This window comes from Vombatus ursinus, unplaced genomic scaffold (genome assembly GCF_900497805.2).
Source record: "Vombatus ursinus unplaced genomic scaffold, bare-nosed wombat genome assembly UNPS02015406.1, whole genome shotgun sequence".
NCBI lineage: Eukaryota > Metazoa > Chordata > Mammalia > Diprotodontia > Vombatidae > Vombatus > Vombatus ursinus.
The window spans coordinates 31,669-56,497 of record NW_020955184.1 but is presented as its reverse complement, the minus strand read 5'-3'; the positions used below and the strand labels follow the sequence as shown (position 1 = coordinate 56,497).

General features: G+C 38.1%; 1 protein-coding gene and 1 long non-coding RNA gene across 2 annotated transcripts in view; one reads left to right on the top strand and one right to left on the bottom strand.

Annotated features, from left to right (window-relative positions):
• Nucleotides 1-387: 387 nt before the first annotated feature.
• Nucleotides 388-20,264, bottom strand: LOC114032179. Its single transcript, XR_003567812.1, has 4 exons — nucleotides 20,178-20,264; nucleotides 9,905-10,085; nucleotides 2,700-2,812; nucleotides 388-802 (listed from the first exon to the last, which is right to left on the bottom strand). It is a non-coding gene; the product is annotated as an uncharacterized LOC114032179 (long non-coding RNA).
• The window catches only part of GEMIN2 (gem nuclear organelle associated protein 2), a 20,493-nt gene continuing 15,690 nt past the window's right edge, over nucleotides 20,027-24,829 (top strand). The window contains exons 1-2 of the mRNA XM_027847423.1: nucleotides 20,027-20,259; nucleotides 20,579-20,663. Coding sequence (XP_027703224.1) covers nucleotides 20,042-20,259; nucleotides 20,579-20,663 — 303 coding nt within the window. The 5' untranslated portion in view covers nucleotides 20,027-20,041. The remainder of the gene's footprint in view (nucleotides 20,260-20,578; nucleotides 20,664-24,829) is intronic.

Here is a 24,829-nt window from a genome sequence, read left to right as displayed (position 1 = left end):
ATTCCTCAGAATCCTGCCTTAGATAGCTTACTAGCTGTGTAATCCTGGGTAAGTCACTTGACCTCTCTAAACCTTGGTTTCCTCATCTGTAAAATGGGGGTAAATGGAGGCACCTACCTCATAGGGCTGTTGTGAGGCTCAAATGAGTTAAGATGTGCAAATCATAAAACTCTATGTGTTGTTCCAGGCATGGGGGCCAGAATGTGCAAAGACATGGAGACTCATAAAACGAATTATTATCACCTTTAAAGTGTGAACAGTTTGGGCACTGAAGGGGGCAGAGAAAGAATATTTGTTGTAAGAAGAAGTGATAAAAAGTCACGTGTAAACAAACAGTTTTTTGGGTTAATGTATGAAAACGGACAATTTATTTTAGCACTTCCTGGTGGTCAGTCACAGTTTTTAAAACTCAAGAAACAATTTTATGTCAGGCATGAAGTCAAAACTCCTTCTATAGTCCCCAAACAGTCACTTGATTTGTAATTTTGTCAGCTTTAAACTTCAAAACTCTAAAAAGTCACATACAAATGAGCTGATGGACCAAATGCCCCAAAGCTATCATATTTCAAGTCATCACTGCCTTTAAACATGTCCTTTCAGAGTACATTCTTCTGCAGGGCAGTTCTTTATCCCAGGATCAGAACAGTCTATTATCTCTCAGCATTTTGTCCAGAAGAAATTTGTTTCTTCACAAGTGGATTTTACCTATAGTCCTTACACAAATGTTCATTTTCTGCCCCTTTTAGCAGCCAAATTGTTCATATATGAAAGGGATGGTACCTTACACGGGAAATGGAGTATTCTGTGTGAGAAAGAACAAGAGGACCAGTATGGTTAGCTGATAAAGTACAGGAAGGGGAGTGATATATAAAAGGGTTGGAACTAGGACCTTAAATGTCAAACAGAGAAGTTTGCACTTAATCATTTGTATTTATATAATTTACAAGTCTGTATAAAATTTGTATAATATACAATATGCATAAATTACAAATTGTATTTGTAGTAGGGAACCACTGGAGTTCATTCAATAGTAGAATGACAGTCAGACCTACACTTTAGGAAGCTCATTTGGCAGTTGAGTGAGAGTGGGGAAAGACTTTAAGCTGCAGAAGGGAAGGAAAGGAAAGGTAAGAGAATAAGCATTTATATAGTGCCTACTACATGCCAGGCACTGAGCTAAGTGCTTTACAAATATCTCATTTAATCCTAGTGAGGAGATCAAGTAGGAGAAGGCTTTTACAATAATTCAGAAAAGAAGTGATGAAGGCCTGGAATAGTGTGATAGGCATGGGAAAAGAAAGAAGGAGCTGGATGTGAGAGATTTTGTGAAAGCAGAAGCAAGATTTGGCAGCTGATTCGATATGTAACATAAAAGATAATGAGAAGTCAGAGATTGCAAACCTTGGTGACTGGAAGAATGGTGATGTAGTTGATAGAAATAGGAAGGAAATAGGAAGAGGTCAGTTTGGGGGAAAAGACAGTAAGTTCTGTTCTGGACATGCTGAGTTTGAGAGGCCTACAGGATATGTTTTAAAACGTCAAATAGGCAGTTGGTGATGGTAGAGTGTAACTCAGAAGACAGCATAGGGCTAGATACATAAATATGGGAGTCATAAGTATAGAGATGATAATTAAACCTAGGGGAGCTAATTAGGTCACCAACAGAGAAAATTTAGAGAATGAGGAGGTGAAGCCTTGGGATACTTCCATAGTTAGGAAGTTGAAAATATATGATGACCAAGCAAAGAAGCCTGGGAATGAAAAGTCAAACAGATAGGAGTAGAATCAAGAAAGACCCATGTCAGTAAAATCAAAAGAGGAAAGAGTATCCAGCAGGAAAACACACTCAACAGTGTTAAGGATGAGGACTGAGAAAAGACCATTGGATTTGGCAATTAGTAAAATTAGAGCAAATTCAGTTGAATGATGAGGCCAGAAGGCTGCTTACCCAGAGCTGAGATGTAAACAAAAGAGAGGAAATCAGGCAACAAGAATAAATAACTTTTTTAAGTATTTGGCTGTGAAAGTAAGGGGGAAATATTAAGTGAGAATTTTTTTTAGGATGAGAGAGGCCTGGCCACATTTTTAGGCAGCAAGGAAGGAATGTATGAATGAAAAAACATTTCTTAAATGCCTAATATGTTCCAGGCACTGGTCACTGATGATACAAATACAAAAGTGAGACAGTTGTTGTTCAGTCGTTCAATCATGGTGAGCCCTTCTATCCTCCACTATCTCTCAAAATAAGTCCAAGTTCATGTTTGTTTCCATGATATTATCTATCCATCTCATCCTCTGCTGTCCCCATTTCCTTTAGTTTTCAATCTTTCCCAACATTAAGATCTTTTCCGATGAGTCCCATCAGTCTCTGCCTTCAAGATGGGGAAATCCATTACATGGAGGAGAGTGGCAACCAAGGAAGAGAGTTTTGGTCTGGGGAGTCACAGGTCAACTTATTGTCACATTCTTTCCAGAAACAATCATAGTACTGATATGATTATTATGCCCAAGGAAAGAGATAGAAAAAAGGGGGAAGTGGAGGAATTTGGAGGAGGGGGTGAAAGTATAAATGCAATGACAGGGCAGACAGCAAGATGCACAAGTAGGCCCATGCTTCCTAGAAGATGGCTGGATAAGATATGAAGAATGGTCCGTAGATGGCTAGACATACAGTGTTAGATAAGTTTGCATTCACTCACCTAATCATCAGTACAGTTCAGTCTCAGAGCAGAGTTCCAAAACTGTGTGGATTAATTCCCAAGAGAAAGAAGAGAGGGGAGCATGGCCCCTCGAGGTCATTTTCTTGAAGTGGCTGGTCCAAATAAAGAAAAGAGAGAAGCCACAAAACAAATTACAAGATACAAAGCAGGTCTGGATTTTCTGGAGGACAAATGGACAAGCAGCATTTTTTTTAAATTGCTTTGACTAGTGTGTCCCCCTGCGTTATTGGATTGTAAAGACTATGTATTCCTCACAGTAAATTGTGCTTCACCTTCTTCCTAGTCAGTCAATTAATCAGTCAACAAGCATTTATTAAGCATTTGCTATGTGCCAGGCACTGTGCTTAAGTGGCAGAGATAAAAAGAAAGACAAAAATAATACCTGTCCTTGTGGAGCTTACATTTTAATGGAGGGAAGTAGATATATACAAGTTATACATTACTTATGTGTATATTATATATATATATATATACACACAGTTATTTACACATACACACAAATATATATAGCACTTTAAGGTTTACAAAGGAGTTTTCATATGTTATGATCAAATGAGATAAATAAATTATGAATTTTTACCATTAAAGAATAAATAGAAGGCAATGGCAATATTGGAGGAGAAAGCATTATCATCTGAGGGGACCAAGAAAGGCCTCCCACAGAAGGTGAGATGAGTTAAGTGTTGAAAGAAGCCAAAAAAACTAAAAGGTATGGGTGAGAGACATCGTAGGTATGACAGATGCAAAGGAACAAAGATGGGAGATGGAATGTTGTATTCATGTAACTGCAAATAATTGCAGTGGATTGTAGAGTACATTATGAGGAATAAAGTGTAAAAAAGACTGGAAAGGTAAGAAGGGGCAAGGTTGTGAAGAGCTTTAAATGACAGAGGACCTTATATTTGATCCTGTAGTTAATAGGGAGCCACTTGAGTTCACGGAACAGGAGAGTAAAGGGTCAGACCCTACACTTCAAAAAAATCACTTTGGCAGCTGAGTGGAAGATCAGTTGGGGCTAGAAGAGGCTAGAACACAGGAGTCCAATTGGAAAACTATTACAATAGTTCAAGCAAAAGCTGAGGAAAGTCTGAACTAGGGTTACGATTACACTAATAGGGTGAAAGGGACATATATGAGAATCATTATATAGGGAGAAAGGTCAAGATTTGGCAACTAAAGTATTGGTACATGGGATGAGCAAGAACGAGTTGAGAATAACACTGGAAGTAATGATACTGGCTTCTTCCCAATCCCTCTTAATTCTAATGCCTTCTCTCTATTAATTATTCCCCATTTATTTTGTGTATATCGTGTTTGCATACACTTGTTTGTTTGTTGACTCTCCTATTAGATTGTGATATCCTTAAGGACAGGTATTTTCTTTTGCCCCTTTTTATATCCCAGGGCTTAGCACAGCCGCTGGCATATGGTAGGTGCTTAATAAATGTTTATTGATTAATTGTTTATTAATTGACTGATAAAGCATGAAATCAAAACAGAAAGAAAACTACAGACCAATAACCCAACTGAATGTCAATGCACAAATTTTAAATATAATATTAGTAAACAGGATATAGGAAAGAGACTTTATGAAAAAAAATCATACATTATCATCAGATTGGATTTATACTAGGAATGGAGGGTTTGTTCAATATTAGGAAAACTATAAACAAAATAGACCATATTAATAAGAACAAAAAAATCATGATTATGCCAATAGGTACAGAAAAAGGTTTTGACAAAATACAATATCCATTTCTGTTTTAAAAAACACTAGAAAACATAGGAATAATATTTATCTAAAATCAAGTCAGCATTATATATAATAGGGGAAAACTAGAGGCTTTTCAATAAGAACATAAGCAAAACAAAGCTGCCCATTGTCACCATTGCTATTTAATATAGTGCTAGAAATGCTAGCTATTGAAATAAGACAATAAAACAAGAAAAGAGGGAATAAGCATAGGCACAGAGAAATCTTTTTTGCAAAAGATAGGATGGTTTACTTAGAGGACCCTAGAGAATCAACTAAAAATTAATTGAAACAATAACTTTAGAAAAGTTATAAAACCATAAAACATCAACATTTCTGGATGTTACCAATAAAATTCAAATGGAAGAGATATATATATAAAATATTTAGGAGTCTGCCTCCTAAGACACACAGAAACTATACTAATAGAAGTATGAAACACTCTTTACAGCAAGGATTCTTAACCTGTGGTCTGTGATTTTTTTTAATATTTTGTATTTTGAAATTTTGTTTCCTTTATAATACTATACGGTTTGCTTTGTGCATTCAAAAACATTCTGAGAAGGGATCCATTGGCTTCACCAGTCTGCAAATATTCATTATTCATGGACAGGTCAAGCCAATACAATAAACATGACAGTATGAAATTTATTTATTTATGCAATACCATACCAATCAAACTACCAAAGAATTGCTTTGTAGAGCTAGAAAAAAATTTATAAATTTATCTGGAGGAACCTCAAGAATCTCAAGGGAAATATGAAAAAAAAAGTGAGGACGAAAGTTTAGCAGTACCAGATCTCAACCAAATGATTTGGCATTGGTTTAAAAATCACATCATAAATCAGAAGAAGGAAGAAATTTATTTTCAAATCTATGGAGAGAGAAAGTGTTCAGAATGAAACAAAGGATAGAATCACAGGAGACAAAAATTGACAATTTTCTCTAAAACATTTTTGCACAAACATTATTATTGATATATTATCAAATAAGAAGGTAAAGAGTTAACTGAGAAAAATGTTATAGCAGATTTCTCTGGTAAAGGTATCATTTCTAAAATATAATTGATTTAAATTTATGTAAGACTAAAAGCCATTGCCCAAATGATAAATGGTCAAAGGTTACAAACAGATAGAATACAAGCCATCAACAGTCATGTGAAAATATTGCTGATCACTAATAATTAGAGAATTTTATAACTGCAAATTAAAATAATTCTAAGGCACCTTAGTTATCACATTAGTAAAGATGACAAAAAAGGAAAACCACACATGTTGGGGAGGCTGCAGTAGAAAACAGGAATTCACATTAATGCACCACTAGCAGAGTTGTGAATTTGTATAGTCATTCTGGAAAGAAAGTTGGAACTATGCCCAAAAAGTCAATACAATGTGTATAACCTATGATCCAGTGATACAACTACTAGGCCTATATCCCAAAGAGACCAAAGAATGAGGGAATTTTTTCATATTTCCTATATGCATACAAATATTTATATCTGCGCTTTTTTTTGTAGTGGCAAAAAACAAGAAACTAAGGGAATATCCTTTAAATAACAGAGGATTGATCCAGTTTTGTGGGTTGGACTAATATATTTGGATTATTTTGTCACCCTCATTCTGATGAATAAATGTTATGATTACTCTTGCTTTTACTTTCTTGTTTAGTAAATGTTTCATATTTAAGAGTCAATGACTGATTTTGTATAAATGAGAAACACAATGGTAGATACTTAGTAGCTATAGTGGCACATAGTAGGAGTATCATAGAAACATATACACACATACATATCCCTAGGATGCTGAGAAAATTTGAGTAGGCATTGCCACCCACTCTAAGGACACTACCCTGAAACTGCCAGCATGAATTCTGGTAGGATAAGTGAGCTAGGTCTTTAAAGAGAGTTGCGGGATGATGCCGTGCCTGGGCTTTCTCCTAACTGAATGTCAGTTCCTTGAGGGCAAGACTGTTTCATTTTTGTCTTTATGTATTCGGCACCTGGTACAGTGCCTAAATGCTTTTTGATTAATTTATTGATTGAAGGACAAAAAGGGTTTTCCAAATGCCCCTTTAATAGCACTTACATGGTAGCAATCTACTAGTAAAACCAGCCTCATGGTACTTATGGTACTGTGCTCAGTGCATCTACATTGCTATGCCTATCCTACACTGATGGAATTCTGCATTAACAATGTGATTTATAGTCATGGACATGACTCTAAAAAAAAAAAATTTACTCAGCGCCCCCTTGGAAGTCTACTTTCTTTAACCCTTTAATTTTTTTTTAAATTTGGGTCATTTCAAAAATATATATATATTTTTTTAAAACAATACATCTTAAATTTAATAATTTATTGAAAATTAGTGGGATTGTGTCGTGCATTGAAATTTTGATGATGTTACATTGCATCATGTAACTGTATAGTATTGTATTGTAATCAAGTCATTACATGCTTATTCCTGTGGATGCATGCAGGACTTCCTGACAATGCGAGACATGTTCACCTGCCAACACTTCTTGTTGGCCAGTCAGTAGACTTGACCACTGATCAATTATAACTTGCATTTTGTGTGTTTATTTGAAAAATAATGTAATCACTATGACTTTAACTCTGTTACAGAACAGACGAAACGTGTACAAATGGTTTTTCAAAGTTTTCTTATCTTCTCTTCTTTCCTCATGCTTCCCCTGCCCCCTTATTCTTATTCAATGCCCTGCAATTGCACCAGAGGCTACTACCACCCCCCTGGATCACTCCAGCGCCCCCTAGATGTCAGTATCACCCACTGTGCATAAAGTAACAACTTCAATTCCATAACTCACACAAAGCTGGAAGAGATCTTAAAATAATCTAATACAAAAAGTATTTGTAGCAGTTCTTTTCATAGTGGCAAAGAATTGGAAACTGAATGAATGCCCATCAACTAGGGAATGAGCAAGTTATCAGAGAGAGACAGACAGAGGGAGGTGGGCATATCTATGTACACATACACATACACAAACACAAAATATTATTGTGCTTTAAGAAATGATGAGAGAGATAGTTTCAGAAAAACCTGGGAAGACATAGGAATTGGTACAAAGTGAACTGAACTGAATCAGGAGAATAATTTATACAGTAATAATACTCTAAAGAACAAACAACTTTGAAAGACTTAATAAATTCAGATCAACACCATGGAAGAGCTCCAGAGGACTCATGATGAAACATAGTATCTACTTCTAGATAAAGAGGTGATGGTATCAGTACAGACTGAAGCATATTTTTTGGACATGGCTAATGTGGGAATTTGTTTTGCTTAATTATACATATTTGTAACAAGTTTTGTTTTTTCTTGCTTTCTTAATGGATGGGAGAGGGGGAGGTGGGAAAGAAAATTTTGGAACAAATAGTAAAACTAATAATAACTAATAAATTTATATGTGATATTTTATATTATTTATACTATAATTTTGTATATAAATATACATAACAACTAGTAATAATTTAAAAGTAATAATAAAATAAAATGAATTTTTAAAAATTTAAAATAACTCTAGTACAGTCCTCTCAATTTATAGGTAAGGAAATTGAGGCCCTGAAATAGTAACTGACTTGTCCATAGCCCAACCATCTTCTGACTCAAAGTTCAGGGCACTTTCTACTATACCAAATGGTACATTCCAAGGCCATTTTAGAATTTTTCTTCATATGTTCCTCTTTCAAATCTAATTAGACCAGGCTACTAGACATAAATTAATAATACTGATGATATTGTAAAGGACACGAAGCCTGGAAAGGCTCACACAAGTGACCTATTCACAGGCTATGTCCCTTTCAGACTTTGGTCAGTGTAAAGTTTTTAGGAAGCACAAAAAAGTTAGTTAAGCAACCTCAGTAATGACCCTTGAATGAAGCCAAAGGACACAGGAAACATCTAGTGATCAGCTGAGAGAATCAGCCACAGTTCTTGGACCATTATTTAAAAAAAAAAAAACAAAAAACGCTAGACAGCTCTGGAGAAAATCAAGAGCTCAGAAGATCTAGCAATAGAGATGAGAGATAGCTCTGAGGAAAGATTTCAACTATTGACATATTACATTTAACTTTTGCCTTGCACCTCTTCCAGAGTACAGAGGAGAGGAGAGAATTTCTTCCTCCCCCTCTATCATTGGCAATGAGCATCTTGCAGATGAGCAACTTGCCTAGTAGGAATTCCCATGCCCAGCAGAAGACAAGTTCAGAGAGTCCAGCTGTGGAGTTATGTTAGGCTCTGGAAAAGAGCAGACCAGGGAGTCCAGCAGAATGGCTTGCCCACCAGAGATATTCCATGCAGGAGAACAATGTAAAATGAGAAAAGACATCAAAGACAATAAGGACCCTGAAGTACCTGGAGTGGGAGTTACCTTGGCTACATGTGTTGCTGCTTATGCATATTCCTAATAAACATGAACTCTAATAAACTAATGAACTTTGTCCACTCTTCCAAGTAACACTGCCTATATTTGTGAGAGAGTATGACCCAGGTCTATGGAATGAATATTTTGTTACTGCTTTCATGCTGTGCCATTTCAGCAAATGGCTTTGCTTTAAGCTAATTGTGTCAATTGACTATTAATGCCATGAATAGGAGGGCTCATGAAGAATAGTTTTAGAAGTTCAGCTCTACAAGGTGCTGTCAATCTGGGATAGTCACCCCCAGAGTAACCCCCTAATCTGAAAGCAAAATTTTGGTAAGAGAAAGAGGTAGTACAGAGGGAGTATTACATTAATAATAACTATTTCCATTGGCAAAGGATCTATGATGTCATCAACCTGAGAACTCTCCTAATGTGCAAACTGCAACTCCTCCATACTTGGGTGGATGGTTTCAGAAGTCGCTGTAGCTAAGAAATTCATCATCTTTTGGTGTTGAGCCTTTCTAATATTTCTAATATAATCTGTTCTTTAGAGCCCCACTCTCCAGAAAAGATTTATTATTCTCCATTCTTCCCCCCACAGTCTGCACATCAGTCCATCAACTACATTTGCCTCATACAGTTCCAGCTAGCATAGTTCTGGCTAGTTAGAGGTCTAGGTTCTCACTTCATGTCCATGGACAACAGTCATCAACAAAGGGTAGTATTAGAATCAGGGAGAGACAAACAGCAACAACGTCCAATAATTGTTCAACCAGTCAGTCACACTCAACATCCCCAAAAACCTTACTCTTGGGCAGCCATTTGTAGTCATTGCCTTGCAAGACACATTTCACCAAAGTTCTGACTGCTCATACAAGCATACAAAGAATACTTTACAGTAGCCCATAAAAGCAAACCATCATCAGTTGTCTGTCTGAATTTTGTAAAATGAATTTGTAAAATGAATTTACCTTACCACCCCTATGTAATACACTACTACTATGCCAAATTTTCAGAACTACTAATTCATGTAAATAAATTGTTACTTACCTCTTTTGAAAAATAATTCATCACTATTGCTTGGGAAAACAAGTGCTCCATTCTGACCATTTTTTTTCTTTTTCCTGTGAACCATATGTTTTCCCATATATTGCATGGATTTCATTGTTAGTTCAATAGCCATTGTATATTGCAGTTAGTCTTGTAAATAGATAATCCTCTTTGCTTTTTCCTAGTTTCCAGTGGGAGAAAAGAAGAAAAAAAATTCTAATATATTATTCAGTGCTGAAAAAAATGCACTTACAAAATGTCAAGAAAAAAACATCATGACTGGATCTTTTAGCACTTGACTGCCAAAAAGTTTATGACTTTTTCCACTTTATTTCTTCTCTCTCAGATTTATGCTCACAGAAAATCCACGGAAATTCTCCTAAACTGGCTACCTAGGTTTCTTGCAGTTAAGCAGAGTCTCTCTACTGAGCTCAATTGTCTAGTTACAGCTTCTTAAGTACTATTTCATCATCTCTCAATGTAAGGGATAATGACTACATCCTGGTTCTGGAGACAAGTTGTTGCCAGCTAAATCCACTGTAAAACAAACAAAAGTCTTGCAAAACAAAGGTCAATATTTGTTCAAAAAGCCTCCAGGATATAGTACTTCTCTAGCACCCATTCTGTGCTAATTTTCCCAATTCACACTAGACTAGCAGATTAGGTTCCCCCAGAAGGTAATAAATTTACTTCCCTCAGGATTCTAGGAGAGACCTTGAGGGGCTAGGATTTCTAATATGGTTGCCCATGAGCCCCCATCCAGTGTGTTCCCCAATATATATCAACCAATTGACATCAATTAGCATTTTCAGAACATATTTAATGGGAAAGTATAGCAAAGACAGAAGTTACAAAGCATCCCCAAATCCAAAGCAAACTTTTCCCACTGCACAGACCTTGAGGAGAGTGTGCTCAAGCTTAGAGCACAAAGTTGTGAAGCACATAGATAGGGAACAAGTGCGGTTACCTTACAACTACAGTTATCCCTTCCACATTATGGGGGGTAAGGGTGTGACACCTCTGAAATTTGGAAAGTCTGTGTAAAATTTTTTGGCCCTCCCTTTGTACCAGAGAAGAAGTCTAAATTATTATAATATTACCAAATAATATATGTTGATATATAATATTATACATATATTTTATGCATTTCTGAGTTTCTAAATTTTTTCTGTGTCATCTGCTGGCCTTCACATGTCATCTGTGGCTTCCACAAAACTCCCCAATATTTTCCATTTAATTTCTTATGCCAACCCATTACAAAGTTAAACCAAGATAGGCAAAGTCACAATGTGGAAGGGATAACTATACTGACCTGAGGAATCCTTTTCTCCCCTTTGAGTCCCCACCAGGTTTGCTTCTGAGCATTGTGTCAATGATAAATGACTCATTTTGGATGATTCCTTGACAGCATGGTATCCTGGATGACAGGTAAATCCATTGCTGGACTGGGTCAAGCAGATTGCTTAGCTGCTACGCTAGATTCTTACTAGATTTGGCTGCCATTGCTGATGAGGTGATATAACTCTGATTGCTGGTAAGACCCCTTTGATGGCTCTCTGAACACATTGGTTGCCTGGGCACTCACTTCTAAGAATACTAGTAAATAAGAATAAACACAAACCAGGAAAAAGAGAGGTTTGTATTCAAGTACATGCAGCTGGGTAGAAAAAGAGGGTAGCATCTACTGCCACTGCCTCCCCCCTCACCCCCAGTGGGTCACAGCAGTTCTTGAACCAGCCCCCTAGTCACTAGACTCCACAAGTTGAATGGAAACAAGCAGGTGATATCATTCGTGCTCTAGAGAACCAACAAAGAAGGATAAATTCAACATGCTTTAAGGACTGGGCCCTCATTGGCCAGTTTTCCCATTAATACTTCCATTGAATTACAAAATATTCAAAAATCTAGTCTCTTAGGCTATAACAGATTTTTAAAAGCCTTTACATCTGTATTAAAGATTTAATTTATGGAAATTTTAGCTGTGAAAGGATATATTCCATTCATACTCCATTGGTACCACAGGGTCATTTGGACCTAATAAAAAATTTTAAGCTTTGAATAATTCATTTACATATGAAAAGGCCAGGAAAAACTGAGCAGCACTAGTAACTTGCTCCCAGGCATAGATTGCCTCAATCCCTTTTGCCCTTTACCCTTTTCCTCACCTCTTCATTGGCACTGACCAATAGGAAAAACAGATAAATACACATAAATTTGCATTGCAAATTCAACGTTACTGAATTCTGAAAGAAATCCACATTCCAAAAATTTGAAAATTCCTTATGCAAAGTAGACACTGTAGGTATGATGCAGTTAGCATAAAGGGTGGTGGGAAGCTGAGAAGTATCATTAAGTTAGTCCCCCTGTGTCTGCATACAGTGATACTGCTCATTACATTTTCACCATGACTGGCAACAAACACATTCTTGAGAGGAAAAGTGAACCATCTCATAAGCATAAACCAATAGACTTGGAAATGAAAATGAAAATAATTAGAAAGCATGGAGACCAAAATTGTCATCAATAGTATGTGAACTTAGTCTTGTTGTGTCAACTGTAAACACCATAGTGAAAGATGATGCCCAAATAAAACACTGCAAAAGGCAATGCTTGCAATGAAGTCAATTCATCCGTCAAAGCAGAGAGAAGATGCTATTCTAGAGATGGAGAAATTATTAACTGTGTGGATAGAAGAACAAGATCAGAATATTCCGTTGAGTCTGACGAAATTTCAAGCCAAAGCCCAGAGCCTCTTTGAAGACTTAAAGGTAAAGTACCCTGAAGGAACACAGGTATTTACAGCAAGAAGTGGATGGTTTGTATTATTTTAAAATCTTGCAGGATTTCATAATGTGCAAGTATCGGGAGAGGCTGCTAGTACAGATACTGAAACAGCAAAGAAGTTCCCAGATTTCCTGCAAAAAATAATAGATGAAGGTCCCTACTTGCTCAAGCAAATCTTTAATGTAGACCAACCCTGCACAACCTGTGGCCTACCATATGATTTTGAGTGGCCTGTGAAAAATGTTGGGCTGCCCGAGATCCTTCGGTGAGCCACAGGTTGTACAGGCCTGGTGTAGACAAAACTCATCTATTTTATCAAGTATCTCAAACCTACATCTTGGTGGAGGGAAAAAACTATGCTGGAGCATAAAACGTCAAAAAAACAGTTACTCTTCTGCTTGGAGGGCACGTATCCGGGACTTGCAAATTAAAACCTACTCTTGTGTACCACTCAGAAAATCTCAGAGCATTGAAAGGAATCAGCAAGGTTAACACTACCTGTGCATTATTGCTAACCCTAAGACATGGATAACCTTTATCATCTTTGAACAAGGATTTAAGCACTGCTTCACTCCTGAAGTGGTGAAGTTTTGTAATAATAATGATGGCATTCTATAATGTCCCAGGTCACCCTCCCCATCTGGATGATTTTAATGAAAATGTAAAAGGGGTCTACCTTCTCCCTAACACTACCTCACTATTACAACCTATGGATCAGGGAGGGATTGTAAATTTCAAGGCATATTGTTTACATATTACATTTGCCCAGGCAATTGCAGCTTTGGATGCAGATGAGGACTTCACATTGAGAGGTTTCTGGAAGTCCTATAATATTTACCATGCAATGTGGAATATAGCTAAGACATGGGAATATGTAACAGAAACATGTATAAAGAAAGTTTAGAAAAAAGTGTGACCACACTTTATTCCTGATTTTCATGGATTTGACAAAGATGAAACATTGGAATAAATAAGTAGCAAGATTGTAAAATTAGCACAAGAATTGGAGCTAGAAGTGGATGAGAAAGATGTGGAGGAGTTGATTGAGTCTCATAGAGAAGAAATATTCAATGTGGATGTGATTGAGCTGTTAGCTGCAGAGATTGCAGAAGAAAAAAAGGAAGCTTCAGAAGTGAGGTCAAACCAAAAAGATTCACAACGAAACAGCTGGCTGAAGCATTTCATCATTTGAGTGAATTTTTTTCTCATCCTGAAAAGATGGATCCAAATACTTTGCGATTTTTAAAGTTCAAAGACTAGTTGAAGATAATATTGCTTACAATCGTCAAATATACAAGGAAAAGAGAGCCACTGTCCAAATATCTCTCGGTAACTTAGCAGAGATAAAGGCTGGGTACAGTGGGTGGAGAAGGAACAAGAGACTGTACACCTATGTTAACTTCACCGTATAGTACCATATACATTTTATCATTAACTTTGTCTGTCATTTCATAGCTCTTTATTATCATGGCATAGTATTTAATACATCTGCATTTTAGAACATTTTATGACTTGCATAATGGCATTATTTTGTGTGCGGTGGATAGAGCACTGGGCCTCAAGTCAGGTAGACCTGAGTTCAAATCCAGTCTCAAACACTTACTAGTTGTGTGACCCTGAACAAGTAACTCTGTTTGCCTTGGACTCATTAGATAGAACACTCAGCCTGGAGTCAGGAAGATCTGAATTCAAAGCTGGTCTTAGAAACTCACTAACTGAGTGACCCTAGGTGAATCACTTAACCTCTGTTTGCCTTCATCCACTGGAGAAGAAAATGGCAAACCATTCCAGTATCTTTGCCAAGAAAACCACATATGGCTTCAAGAAGAGTCAAACTAAAAAATAAATTATTTTGTGTATGCTTTTGTTATATAGGTTAAGTAGGGGGGAGGGAGGGAGATTCATATTATATAAAAATCACTTTACACAGAGGTCTGTAGAATAACCTACTTATGTAAACTGAGAACTGTTTTTAGAGTTCTTAAAAAACTAGGGAACCCTGAACCCTATAGTATTATTGGGCAAATGGCCATTGTCTGGTTATGTCCTAGCTTATAGAGATAAAGATTTAAGAAATGTACTGAATAGTCACATTAAGTTAGTATGAGGTTTCATACCAAGAGTTCTCAATCACGTATAAGGAAGAGGTAAACCTCAAGTGCATTAGTTTGCCAAGAATACCCTGCTTTCCCACCTCCTGCCTGGGTGATAGCAGATCAGAGCTAAGGCCCTAGGGAAGAAGAACTGGGAAAACTTCTGTCAGTTCTAGGGGAAGGGTCCATGCTCTTTCTGAAAGACCACAGAAGTACCTAAGCAAGAACTATAGATAGCGGAGTCTGGAGGTAGAGAAGGGGATTCTGAGAAATGGCTCATGGAACTGGAAAGGTGGGGTTTTAGCCAGGACTTGAAGGAAGCCAGGGAAGCCAGGATGCAGAAATGAGGAGGGAGAGAATTCCAGACATGGGGGAAAATTGGGAGATGTCGTGTCTTTTGAAAGCAACACCAAGGAGATCCATGTCACAGTATTGTGGAATGTGTGGAGGGGAGCGAGGTATAAGAAGCCTGCTAAAGTAGGAAGGGGCCAGGTTCAAAAGGCTTTAAAAATCAAACATATTATTTTGTGTTTGATACTGGAGGTAACAGGGAGCCATTGCACTTTATTGAATAGGAAGATGACATGGTTAGACCTACACTTGAGGAAGATCAATTTGACAGCTGAGCAGAAGATGGACTGGAGTGAAGAGGGACTTGAGACAAGGAGACTGACCAATAGGTGACTGCAAGAGTCTGAGAATGAAGGCTTACCCAGGGTGGTGGCAGTGTCAGAGAGAAGGGGGCCTATACAAGAGATATTACAAAGATAGAATCAACAGGACTTGGCAGCTGAATGCATGTGGGGGAGAGGGAGGAGACAGTGAGGAATTAAGCATATTATGTCATGTGGTTTCCTACAGTATCACAATTTTGAACTATTTTTTCATTTATTCACACTATTTCAGAACTAAAATCTATTTTACCAAAAAAAAAAAAAAAAAAGGAAGTACAAATGTAACCTTGAACCCCAAAACCCATTGGTATGGGACTTTCTCATCAATGTGGAGATCAATGCCCTGAAAACACATGAGGGCCAGAGTTGTAGAGAGGGGAGAGAACAGAGATCCTCAGTCTCTTCCTACTTATAACTTCCAGTATAGAAAGAGAAGGCATGTGAGGACATCTCTTCAGGACCATAAACAAAGAAAGACTCTGGCAAGAAGGTGCCACGTAGAACTTTGATCATGTCCTCATTCCCAGTTTGTTACACTATAAACTTTGGGAAATTACTCCTTGGGGCAAGATCTGGCACTCTCTTGGTTGAGATGAATTATCTTGCTCCCAATGGGAGAGCTCCTTCAATCTGTATTACCTAGTATACCTTCTCATATGTATGCCTTCTCTGGTTTGTGTTTTCTATCAACTTCAATAATGGTTTTTTTTAATTTTTGTTTGTTTGTTTTTGCTATTTGTTGCATGCATTCCTTATGGAACTGGTATTTGGTAGGAAAAGGGTCAAGTCTTGGATATAAAACTTGGGGGGGTCCTTCTTTCCCTATTAATGAATAGCAATTAAGAAATTAGCTTGAACCTAAAAATTCCACTTCCTAGACTAATAGTATTTAAGGGAACAGACTAATATAATTCTAGCCTGGTATTCCCTCTCTCTAAGAATAGCACAGTATTCAGGCTCTGTGTGAAAATGAATTTCCCATGTCAGAAATGCACCAGTAGCTTATATGCAATATGTCACATAGAGTATCACTGTCATCCCTTGTCTGAGAGCTCTGGGCTTGTACAGATCTAGATTCACTGGGGGAAGGAGTAGGGGCGGAAGGGTGTATTTTTGCTTTCATTCTTGCTCTACCAGCTCAGAGTAATCCCAGAAAAATATCTAAAACAACGCTTTGGTATGGTTCATGTCTAGGTTCCCCCCAAAATGTGAGTAACAGACTACCTTCTAGAAAAGATACTCAATGTACATGATATCAAGTATAATATGATATTTATTTCTTCCATCATATAAAATACTTAAGGTACAAAGGATTCAAATATGCACATGAAGAAATATAGAAAATATAATCCATTCAATTAGTCCATTATATGCATTATTCTCCCCCAGAAAGATAAAGACAACTTTGTAGGGCTTTGAACCAGATATTATACCTTCACCTCAAACTTGGATTTTCCAAGCAACTCACAAGTTCTAGGTATAATGGCCAGCCAGGGCATGGCTTGGGCTTGCATTAGCCCTTCATGGAAGAATGGTGCTGGCAATAACCATTTTCTATTCTGTGAAGCTCTCCTTTGATCAGCTAATACCTGAATCTCAAACTCAGAGACTATCCAAGAGGTTGCTTGAAACATAGGCTGGAAATGTCCATTTCTCAGGATTGCTGGTTGCTAATTCATGCTTAGGGAAGAAAATAACAAAGCAAGAGAAATTCACTGGAGCAGTATGGTGGAAAGAGCACTGGTTCCGAAGTTAGAAAATCTGGGTTCAAATCCTACCTCTGGTACTTACTATCAGTTTGACCTTGGGCAAGTCAAATATTTAACCTCCTTGGGCTTCAGTTTCTTTTATTTGTCAAGTGAAGGGGTTACAAGTTTCATTCTAGATTTATGACCATATCCTTGTAGCCACCACTAAAACTTGGAGTGAAGAGAGATCTTCCCTCTCTCTACTGCAAATCCACAGGAGGGAAAGAATTCCACCAGAAAAGGATTCAAAAGAGTGAGGAAAACTGTTTCTACAACTTCACAATATATCTAGAGTCTATCCTCTAAACTTTTGAAGTCCAGTTATTGTTGACAACAACTCCCAGCTGCCTAGACTCAAGGAGTTGCTGTCATCCCATCAAAGCATATGTTGCTCCCTGATGATAACTGATGCTTTATAGTGTCCTAAGGTTTGCAAAGTACTCTATAGACAGTATCTTCTTTGAGTCTGACAACAACCTTGGGAGGCAGGTACTGCTGCTGCCATTGAGCACGTGCTCAGATTCATGGTGGGCTAATATAGCAAATCAAGGGTTCCTATGACTATCATGCCAAGACACATATCCTCACTGTTCCCACAAGATAACTGAGGATCAGTGAGGTTAAGTGATTTGCTCAAGATTACTGTCTTGGGGGGAAAAATGTGTTTTCTGATCCATGTCAGAAAAGTTCAGGTGAAAAGTGTTTATCTATAGTTAAATATGTTAAATAGGAGTGTGATCTGCATATGCAAACTAAACATTAGAACAGTGACCACTATGTAAACAAGGTATTAAGAAATAAGCTTTGGGATTAGATAAAATTCACACATGGAAACTATTATGATTGGTCCAAACTGTGTACAATTTAATGTAACCTAGATAGAAACTGTTTAAGAATCAGGGATGGCCATCACACACTGTAGCTGGAGCACCACATTCATTGCAAGGTGCTGTGACACTTCCTCCATCAGGACCTAGACTGATTGTCTAGGCAAGTAGTTTCAGTTCTTCCTGAGACCAACAGTCTAGAGACCAGATCCAGTAAAGGCAAGACAGAGATCACGGTTCTCCCTGTCCCCATTCCTATGATAAGGATATATGATTGACTAATGAAAATTTGCTTGAACCTTGACTACTTATTCCTTGCTTTTTTTTATTATAGAAATCCAAGAAATCTAAATCTAGAGTAGTCAGATGGCGTCACACCTGAGATTTTTAACCCAAGTCCTCTAACTCTACAGTCTGTTTTCTTTCCACTGTATCATGTGTCTTCATCCAGAATAAAGGAATCGCAATTCCTTACAGATCATTCTAGACAGAAGTCAGATCTTCTAACTACAAATCTAGTGCTATTTCCATTATACCATGCTGATTCCTGGGGACATGTTTTGCCCATAATAAGCACTTAAATACATTTTTTCCTTCATTCATCCAAGTTCTCCTTAATTAACATCATTATTCCTCTGAAGTAGGCACACTTTTTAGACCGCAGCTTCAAAGCCCATTTGCATAAGGCTTTGCTCCCTGGCACAGCTTGCTTACTCAATACTCCATGTCTGCCATGAAGGGCAGGTTTGGTCAGAGCTTTGGAGGGAGAACCTCCTCTTCTGGTTTCCACCTTTGAGAGAAGACATTTGGTTCCAACTGTCTTCAAGGAGAAGTCTCTGAAGAGTGAGAAGGATTCAGAAGAACTTCAAAGAACTGGTACCATGAGCACGTCCTTATCTTATTTTATCACACTAGAGACTTCTGGAAATTTCCCCTTGGGTGAGATCTTGAACTATTTCTTTCTTTGTTGAGTTATCTTTCTCTTAATATCAGAGCTCATTCACTCAATGTAGTCTAGGTCCTCCGTATACCTTCTCTGATTTCTATTTGCTATCAGCATGGATAAATGGATTTATTTGCTCTTTGTTAGGTATGGTCTTTGCGGAACTGGCATTTAGTGGAAAGGAAGTCAAACCTTGGAGACAGAAATAGAGATTAAATACACATGTCAACTCTTGGAAACAGACATATATATACGTATATGTATATATACATATATATATGCTAAGCCTTGGCATATGTTGTATGCATATATATGTATATTTTGTGTATATGTGTATAGTAGCTTAGGGCTATATATATATATACAAGCACATACACATATATATAGCCCTGAGCTATATGTAAATCTATGTACATGTGTGCATATGTTTATATGTATTTGTAGCTTAGGGATATATATGTATATATATATGAGAGCTAGGTGGGACAGTAAATAGAGTGTCAGCCTCTGAGTTAGGAAGACCTGAGTTCAGATGTGGCCTCAGACACTAGTTGTGTGACCCTGAGTAAGTCACTTAAACCCTGTTTGCCTGTTTTCTTAATTAACAGTTTCCTCATATGTAAAATGAGCTAGAGAAGGAAATGGCAAACCTCTCCGGTATCTTTGCCAAGAAAACTCCAAATGGGGTCAGGAAGAGTGGGACACAACTGAAACACAATAACATGGATATAATTTTAGTCTCTATCATCTCTTTTTGAGGAGAGCAGAGTAGCCAGCCTCTGGTACCAATCTCCTGCTTCCCCTCCTGGCAGGAATTAGTCTCCCTAAGAGAAAAGTGGGCAGGGGAGACTGGAGATAGCTATTCCTGCCTCGCTGTGGACACACACACAACCACAATGAGAAACCCCAAGGAATTTAAAGAATGGAACCCGCTTCCCTTAGACTCTATTATAACACAGCTAGATGGAACCAATCCATGAACAGGACTCTATGGAAGACCACTCCTTCTAGGGATGGGGGAAAACGACAGAAGGAAGAGAGGAAGCAGAACCGACCTCTTCTGCGCGCATGCGCGCCGGCCTGGACGTTGCGCATGTGCAGAGGGCAGCTTGCGCGGCCTTCTCCCGCGGCTCACTACGCTCGCGTTCTCGGGGTCTAGGCGCTATGGAGTCGGCGGTGGAGGAGCTGATGCCCCGCCTCTTACCTGTGGAACCCTGCGACTTGGCGGAAGACTTCGACCCCTCTGTGCCACCTCGGACGCCCCAGGAGTACCTGAAACGGGTCCAGTGAGTGGCTTGGCTCGGAGCCTCGGGCCTCAAGCGCTTCCCCCCCTCCCCCACTCAGGGCAGGGGCGTGGGTGGAGTCGCCTCCGCGTGGCTTCCGCACTGTGGATGGGCCGACGTGGGCGGGGCGGGGCGCGGCGCGGGGGCGGGGGCGCCACGTCCAGGGCCGGGGAGCAGCAGCCTGGGCTGGCCGGGGTTGGGTCGGCCCAGCGGACTTCCCCAAACTCCTGCTCCGACCAGAAATGCAAATGAGGGGACGAATTAACCTGGAAACGAAAAAAAGTCTTTCTAATTATCATTTTTTAAAAAAATTCACTCGTAGGCTTGAAGCAGCCCAATGTCCAGATGTTGTAGTGGCACACATTGACCCAAAGAAGTTGAAAAGGAAGCAAACAGTGAATGTTTCAGTGAGTTTTATATCATGTGTTATTAAGCGTTTTCCCCAGTTAAGTAGTGGAAATTTGTCTCCCTTTAAAGATGCACAGCATAAATATTAGACCTCGTAGGTGTTCATTTTTAAAGCATACAAAATAATCAGCTCCCCGAGGTTTTTTAAGTATCTTCAGAAATCACAATTCACCTTCATAGTTGTATAGTTAACATAAGTGGTTTTAAAATAATACCACCTTTGAAGTCTCTACTGTATTTAGATCGGGAGTCAGAAGTCAAATCAATTGCGTTTCCACACCATATGTCAGGCACTGTGCTAAATAAAGCTCTGGGGACACAGAGAAAGGTAAAAACAGTCCCTGCTCTCAAGGAGCTCACAGTTTTAAAGTCCCTGTTATGCCATTATTTCCTCAGCTATAGTATTATTGTCTTTTTTTTTTCTTTTTTTTGAAGGGTTCATTGCAACTGCAAAAGTTCCTTTTGTAAGGAACTTTGTAAAAAGTCCTTTGAGGCAGCTAAGCCAGACCTAGAGTCAAGAAGACCTAACTTCAAATATGTCCTGACACTATATGTAACCCTGGGGAAATCACTTAACCTCTGTCTGCCTCAATTTCCTTATTTTACAAATAAGGATAATGGAACCTACCTTATTTTTATGAGATACAGTATCAAAAAACTAAATGCTAGCTACTGTTATGACTGTTATTCTAGTACTTTTAGTAATTAAACCTAGTTGGATAGTATTCAAGATAGTGTGAATGATAGATATTTATATGTATATGTATGTGTGTATATATGTGTGTGTGTATATGTATATATATATATATTTTTTTTTAAAGAGGCTCCAATGTACTTCTTCTGTAATGCCAGGTAATATAGTAGCAAGGTAGGTAAGTTTTGACTACTTAAGTGGTATTTACCTTTAGCATATAACCCTACTTTTTCTTAGGGTTGTAGATCTAGAGATGCGAGGGACCTTAGAGGCTTCTAATTCATTCCTATCTTCTTTTACAGATGAGGAAATTGAGGCTCAGAGGAGTTATGTGATATGTTCAAGGTCACAGTAATTGGCAGAACTGGAATTTTAATTCAGATCCTGTGAGACTCTTAAGTTTAGTGCCCTTTCCACTGTGCCACACCAAAGAGAGCAACTTTTAAAGTCTTTACCAGGGCGTCTAGGTGGCACAGAGGATAGAGCAGCAGCCCTGGAGTCAGGAGTACCTGAGTTCAAATCCATCCTCAGACACATAACACTCACTAGCTGTGTGACTCTGGGAAAGACACTTAACCTCAACTGCCTCACAAAAAAAAGCCAGTTTTGAGACTTAAAATTTTGTTCTATTAAGACTCTATGCTCTAGTATAGGTCAGCAAACTTCTGTTTCCTATTTCTGTGTAACGTATGGCAATACAGAAGTAGTGGCTGTTAATAATTTACAGAAGAAACATAAGAGTTCTAGAAAAAGCATTGACTATGGAGTCAGAAAGCTGGGGTTTAAATTCCAGCCCTGCTACTTATTACCAGTGTAATCTTGGGCATTCTTGGGACCTATTTTCTTAGCTAAGAAGAGATTAGCAGCTTTATAATATTAAGCTAAGGGGCTTTTTACTTAAACTTTATGTGGATGGTAGGTAAAGTATATATTGTGAGTCTTGATTTTTGTAATCAGTACTATAAATATATTTCAATTTTAAAATATCTATTAAGCATCTGTTATGTGCAAGGCATTGTGGTAGGCATTAGGAGAACAAAAACAAAAAAATAGTCCCTGTCCTCAAGGACTTTCATTTTTAGTGAATGTTTACTGGATGAAGGTATCAGTAGGCATTGCACAGGATTTGATCAAAAAGACATTTGGTTATGTAGTTTCTCTGTTTAACAGTATACCATCTTATGTCATTTTATTAGCAACAGACTGCCGCCCCAATATCTTAAGATAAATTCTTGTCACTTTAATACAAGTTTATTTTCTCTTTTGAATAATTGCTTCATATTCCACATCCATATGTGTGCGTTTTAATCAGTGGTATTCTAATCCAATGTAACCTATAATTTCTTTTCAAAAGATAGTGGTGAACAATAGTGAGTTAGCATGCTGATCTACCCTGTTAAGTGGGGGCATTTCATTTCAAGTAATTCTCTGAATGATTATATGGACTATTTCTGTGCTCCATCAGGATAATAGACTAATGACAATTTTATGGGGTTTTTTTTTAACTAAACCTATGATTTCATTATTGTAGAGTACTCCTGGGTGAGGAATCCCCCTTATCAATATAGGTATGCAACTCTTCTTTAACTTTATAGCCTAAGAAAGTTACCCTGGGGACAATGAGAGGTTAAGGAATTTGCTCAGTCACACATCCAATTTGTGTCAGAGATAGGGCTTGAACCCAGATCTTCTGACAAGGCCAGCTATCTTTCCACTAAATCACACTATAAATTTACAGCTTACTAAGTAGAAGATTAGCATTTAAAGTAATTTTCAATCTGTGGGATTAAATTTAGGGCATTTATTATTAAGGCTAGATCTTGGTTGTGTGTGTGTGTGTGTGTGTCTTTGTGTCTTTAAGAAACATAGAACTTCTCAAGAGGTCGTGTAGTTTAGACTGTTTCTCTACTTCCAGGTGAGCTTCTAAACGTAAACCATTCTCTGCCTTCTTTTAAGTTAACATGGATATTTTTCTGCCATTTGAGGGACTTATGATATTTTTTTAAGTGCCTCTTTATATATCCGCACAGTAGCTGTCATCCACAGACCAGCCTAGCTAAGTTTGCTCATCATAAGATTGGCTAACAAGCATGTTTTGGGTTTGAGCTTTTTTTTTTTTTTCTTTTTTTGCTATAATAACTAACCAAACAGTCTATGAAGGAAGACATAAGGGTTTAACATAGTTGATAACTTAATGGATTCTTGAAATATAAAAACATAAATATTTACTTAGTCACTATATTGTAAAGAGTGCCACATTTGAAACTCAGAGGACCAGGGTTTAAATCTTAGCTTGGCCCCTTACTATGTACCTGACCTTGGACAAGTCACTTAACCTTTCTGGCCCTCAGTTTCTTCATCTGTATAAATAAATGAATTGTACTAGATGACCTCTAAAGTACCTTTTCATTTTCCATTTAAGATTCTATCTTAATTTTTTATTTTTCCTTTTATATAGCTAGATATAATACATATATAATTTTATATATATCTTTTATATCTTTCCCTGATACCTACCAACATGTTTCTGGCTCCTCCATCCTTAACCTTCATTTGATCCTGCCATTCATGCTAGCTTTTTTTCTTTTCTTTTCTTTTTTTTTAAGGCAGTTGAGGTTAAGTGACTTGCCCAGGGTCACACAGCTAGTAAGTGTCAGGTGTTTGGTCTGAGGCCGGATTTGAACTCAGGTCCTCCTGACTTCAGGGCCGGTGCTCTATCCACTGTGCCACCTAGCTGTCCTAATAGCTTTTTTCATCTCCTGGCTTAAACTTGAGAAAGTCATCCACACTCAGTTCCTCCAATTTTCTTTCACTTTCTTCTAAACCTTCTGCAATCTAGCTTCCAGCCTTACCACTCAATTAAAACTGCCCTCTCCAAAGTTATCAGTGATCTCTGAATTGCCAAATTTAAGGACAGTTTTCTCAGTCTTACACTTCTTGACCTCTCTGAAGCATTGACATTGTTGATCACCTTTTCTTCCTGGATACTCTCTCCCGAGGATTTTCAATGGCACTGCTGTTTCCTGTTTCTCCTCAGTCTGAACACTCCTTAGTTTCCTTTGCTGGTTTTTCATGTCAGGCCCACTAATCTTGGGGATCTCCTAAGACTTTCCTGAGCCCTCCCCTTTTTTTCACTCTAATGTTTTACTTGGTGATCTCATTGGCTCCCATGGGTTCAATTACCATCTCTACGCAGATGATTCTTAATATCTATATTCTCAGCTCTGGTCTTTCTCCAGAGTTAACAGTCCTATATCACTCTCTGCACATCTTCAACTGAACGTCTCATAGCATCCCAGATTCAGCATGTCCAAAACAGAACTCATTATCTTTTCCCTCAAACCTTTCCTCCTTCTGAGCTTTTCCAGTACAGTCAAAGGCAGCACCATCCTCCCAAGTCACCCAGGCTAGCTAGCCTCAGTGTCATCCTCAGCACTTCATTCCACACATCTAATTTTGTCGTTTCTGTCT